Source organism: Athene cunicularia, assembly GCF_003259725.1.
Source record: "Athene cunicularia isolate RWA chromosome 26 unlocalized genomic scaffold, athCun1 chr26_part2, whole genome shotgun sequence".
In the NCBI taxonomy this organism is placed as follows: Eukaryota; Metazoa; Chordata; class Aves; order Strigiformes; family Strigidae; genus Athene; species Athene cunicularia.
In genome coordinates this window covers 2158148-2162446 of record NW_020799137.1, presented here as the reverse complement: position 1 = coordinate 2162446, position 4299 = coordinate 2158148, and the positions used below count along the sequence as shown (strand labels likewise).

General features: G+C 44.0%; 1 protein-coding gene across 2 annotated transcripts in view; it reads left to right on the top strand.

Moving 5' to 3' along the window:
- The first annotated feature begins 2300 nt into the window (after positions 1-2300).
- The window catches only part of LOC113489027 (glutamate-rich protein 3-like), a 3965-nt gene continuing 1966 nt past the window's right edge, over positions 2301-4299 (top strand). The window contains exons 1-3 of one of the 2 annotated variants that reach the window (XM_026864512.1): positions 2301-2558; positions 3314-3439; positions 4016-4147. In XM_026864512.1, the coding sequence (XP_026720313.1) occupies positions 2439-2558; positions 3314-3439; positions 4016-4147 (378 nt within the window). In that variant the 5' untranslated portion in view covers positions 2301-2438. The remainder of the gene's footprint in view (positions 2559-3313; positions 3440-4015; positions 4148-4299) is intronic. The other variant, XM_026864513.1, reaches the window with a different exon arrangement.

Genomic DNA, 4299 nt, shown 5'->3' with positions numbered 1-4299 from the left:
ACCAGGGCAGGGCTGGCTGGCTGAGAGGCAGTCACTGATGTAATTGCCTTGTAAATTATTAACAGCAAAGATTTGCTTTACAAAACTGACACGGGATGCCTGCTGTGACTTTGTCTTGATATCCTTTCGAATGAGCAAGAGCAGTCTTAAAATTATCATTGTGATACACAGCCCTGGCCCTGAGTACAGTGTGTTGTGCACTGCAAGCTGAGAAAAACCAGATACTGGTAATAAATAATAGTGGCAGTGATACTACAATGCAAATCCTGCTGAATACGGAGTTCCAAGTGGACAGTTCCTTAATTGGCTAAAATCCTGGTCATCAGCTCTGCTCTGGTTGGTGTTCTTTTTGTAATCCCAATTTGCTCTGTTTCAGTAGAATGGCTAGTTAATGCAAGGGATATGTAAATTGGGGAATATTCCTTTTTCCCATGGTATATGGTCCCTCACTTTAACATTCTAGACAGGTGAGAAGCAGAGATAATTTTGATGGTGACCTTTTCCTTTGAAGCTCCAAAAATCTAATCTTTAATATAAAGTATATTCTCATCTATGATAGTAAGCAAGGTAAAGAACATTTATTTTTTTAAAAAGTGGATGCCCATTGAAAAGGTATTGTTAAAAGGGGATGTCACCATTTCTCAGGAGCTCTGTAGTAAAAGTGCTACATCTGGAACATCCCTGCTGAAGAATTTTGAGGAGATTGCCTCATTTGAGTCAGACTTGATTTGGTATGAATTTGGGGAACTTGACTCAAATTTAGGTGCAAGTGAAGGAGGATTTTGAGCAAAGAAAAAAAAAAAAAAATCAGGAACAAACAGTGTACATCCAAGCATTCTAAATCACCTTAAATGAAATTACTGAACTATCAGTGATATGTAATTACTGTCTGTGATACCAGAGAAACAAATGTGATACTAGTTTTGAGCAGAGCTTCGACTCTTGTCCTGGAGGCTACAGATCAGTCCGTCTAGCTTCTGTGCTAGGAAAATTGTTCAGCAATTCCAGTAAATACCGAGAATTTGTAGAGAGAAAAAGAAACAGGATAACCAGCAGAGAATAAGAGTCCCAGAAACAAAAATTTTTAAAAAGACTTTTTGGACTTACTATGATACCGCTGTAACAAACATTTTGTACAGTACTGCTTAAGACTGATTCTCCTCCTTTGCTGTCTGTTTTTCTAACACACGTTTTTGTCAGTTCTGCACTTATATCTGTTGTAGAGGATTTAGAGGTGACAATTTTTTCAATTGCTCGTTCTTTTGTTGAGTACACCTTTGTGTGTGGTAATTCAGCATAGCAACAGACATTTATCTTGAATTATCCTGTTGAAAGATGTGTAATACAGGTGTGGTGGAATTTAAATGTAAAACCAAAGGAAGCAAAGGAGTTCAATCTCTTGTGTAATTAAAACACAACCTGCCTAGAGAGCCCAAAGGTCAGACTGAACGTATTATGCAATAAATTTATGCACTCACAAATGTGAGTGGACTTAGAGTATTAAAAACTGAAGCCTACTGTCACTTCCTTGGTTATTTCTTCCAGAGGGTGAAGTCAGATAAGGTTGTGCTGAGAACTATTTAAAACTGTGTCTGCTAATTATGGATGCTTCAGTTTTTGTGTTCAACTCATACCTGAGGTTCAGTTTTTGGAACCTCTGCTCTTTGGTAGCTGTGATGGTTCAGCTCTGTTGGCTTCCCAGGGATGCAGGACGTGCCTTGGGTAGAGCAGGGGAGGGTCCTGCTTGGATGGGCTGCGTGGTCTGGTTCTTCCTTTGTTGGTCTTACAGCTTTTCACCAATAAATAGGAGAGAGGTGAATTTGTTCACTTTGGATTGTTCAAGGCACGCATTAGAGAACCTTTAGCATATTGACATGGGAACTGGCAGAGACTTGAGGAGGCCTTGCATTCATTTTTATTGCTCTGGATACAGAAGAGGACTTGGCACCCCTGTGCCAGGGCTCTGGGAAGGGGAAGAGCCCAGCAGAGAGGAGCCCGGCCCAACCCTTCTGGCCTCTACAGCAGTACAGTCCCGGGAGTCTGCTGGACCGAACAGCACTTCAGAGCTGTGGCAGTGCTGTCTGGTGGGTCTCTCTCAAGCCTTGGAAGCGCGCTCTAAAATCTCGGAAGAGTCTGTTATCTTGAGGAGGTTGTTGTGGGGGTTGGTCTTGGAGGAGACCTCCATGGCTGGGCTCTGCTGGAGCCTGTGCCTTGGTGGTGCTACACCATCTGGTGCTGAGCTGCTCTGTCCGCTGTAGAGGTCTCTTGTTTCTGATAGGAATCCTCCGGAAGCCGTAAGATGTTGCTTTTACATAATCTGATGGGCATTTACCTGGCAAATGTTGGGCATGATTCAATGAGACAGCATTTTGTGCAGCAAACTATTGGGCAGGTCTTTGTAAATTAAGCTGTAATAATTTGGCTGTCAAGGGACTTATATGCATCTATATTGCTTTTATTTCAGATTACTGAAAACCTACAACAGTCCGAAGGACAAACACTTGACTAAGTACATCAACAATACCTGGATAAGACAACATCATCAGAGATCAGGACTGGTGAGATAGAAAAATTTCCTTTTCTGAGGAAAAAAGAAAAGAATGAATTGTTTCTCTTAATATTGCACAAGTCAAATCACTGATAGTCCTGTTGTTCATTTCTTAGAAGTATGTGTTGTCACTGGTAATAATTTGACCAGCCAAACACGTGCAATTCTGCTATGCCAGATCAAAGCCACACGATCCCAAAGTTCTCCCCCACACCATATCCCCCAGCAGCATTGATTCCCTTAGGTTACTGTTTCTCTTAGGTTTTTAAAATGTGACATCTAAGCATCTTTGACTCTAATAGCTGTTTAAATAGGTACAGTGTTATTTTTTTAAAAGACTTCAGTGGAAGACTGAAGGATTTGGTAAAGGTGAATGTGCTGGACATTTTGAAAAATACTTATGCACTCCTGGGTGTGACTCTGTTTAGCACAGGCAGATGCAACCCCTACGTGGTAGGAAGGCAAGTATTTAATTGTCCTCCGCTGACTTGGGCAGTGGCCCCTGAAGAGCAAGGCTGAGCCCACAGCTTTTAGGAAATGTGACTGGGGCTCTCCTGCCCTCTTCAGTTGGCTGATGGGGTCCCCGAGGTCAAAGAAATGACTGACAATTCTGTGCTCAGAAGGTGAGTTCCAGCACCGTGGCAGAAGCAGCGGTGGTAACTGACTGGGAAGAGAAGGTAGCCTTTCTGGGAAATTGGGCTCTGTTTAAAAACATACCTTGTCCTGTCTTGTCCTTCTTAGTTACATTATATTTGTTTATGGCAGATCTCGAGTTGTGGAAGAATAATAACTGAGAAGGAATGCCAGCTGAATACTATACAGGAGGAACACCCGAGATACACACGAGAATGCCTGGCTGGCACCGTGTTTCATAAAGCCCTTGGCATAGAGGTATGCATTTACCTGGACACAGGAACCTGGCTGCAATTAGCAGAGTAATTTAATCCTCAGCTCACACGTTCAGTGAATTTGGCTGAGTAGCTAATCTGAAAGAAAAGAAGAAGGACAGATGACTGAGCAAGGGAGGATGAGAGACAGAGCGGTCTGTCTCCAGAAGGGTCCTCAGTCCAGTGTGGGGTTTTTGAAAAGAAAAGGGAGGGAGGGAGGGAGGGAGGGGCAGCAGCCAGAGCAAGGAAGTGTCAGATGCACTCAGATTTAAGAGACCTTCAGCCAAGCCAAGAATCAGGAGATACGCAGAAACAGGCAGATGAATTGAATTTAGGAGGATCAGCAGCTGGAGAGGACTGCAGGGAAATGAATCAAAGGTGGGAACAAGTCATGTCCCTTGTCTCTCTCCTTCTCCCCGTGATTTCCTTTCCTTCCTTAACCAGGCGTCCAGTGTCACAGCTGTCCAGTGAAATACAGCTGGCAGGCAAGCTCAGACATTGCTGTTAGAGCTGGCAGGCTGATGTTGATGTGCTTCTTTCCCACAATTTAGTACCTCAGAGACATAAGTTTTTCTTTTAGGCGGGACCATCCAGAAGACCGGTGGGAAATGCCAGCTTTATGTACTCCCCTCATCCACCACCCAGTCCAAGAAATCATCGTGGGCTCTTCCCTCCCCTTGGCAGAGAAGCAACTGGTCGCTCCCAACAACAGGTGAGTTTTAGCAGCCACCCGGAAGGCGCTGGCATGACCACACAGAGCACAGGCAGGCATGTAGGCCTGTGAGGTCTGACTGCCCCATCCTCCATCCCCTGAGGTCGACCTCCTGTTTGCAGGGTTGTCTCATTAAAGAGAAGTCTGCAGAA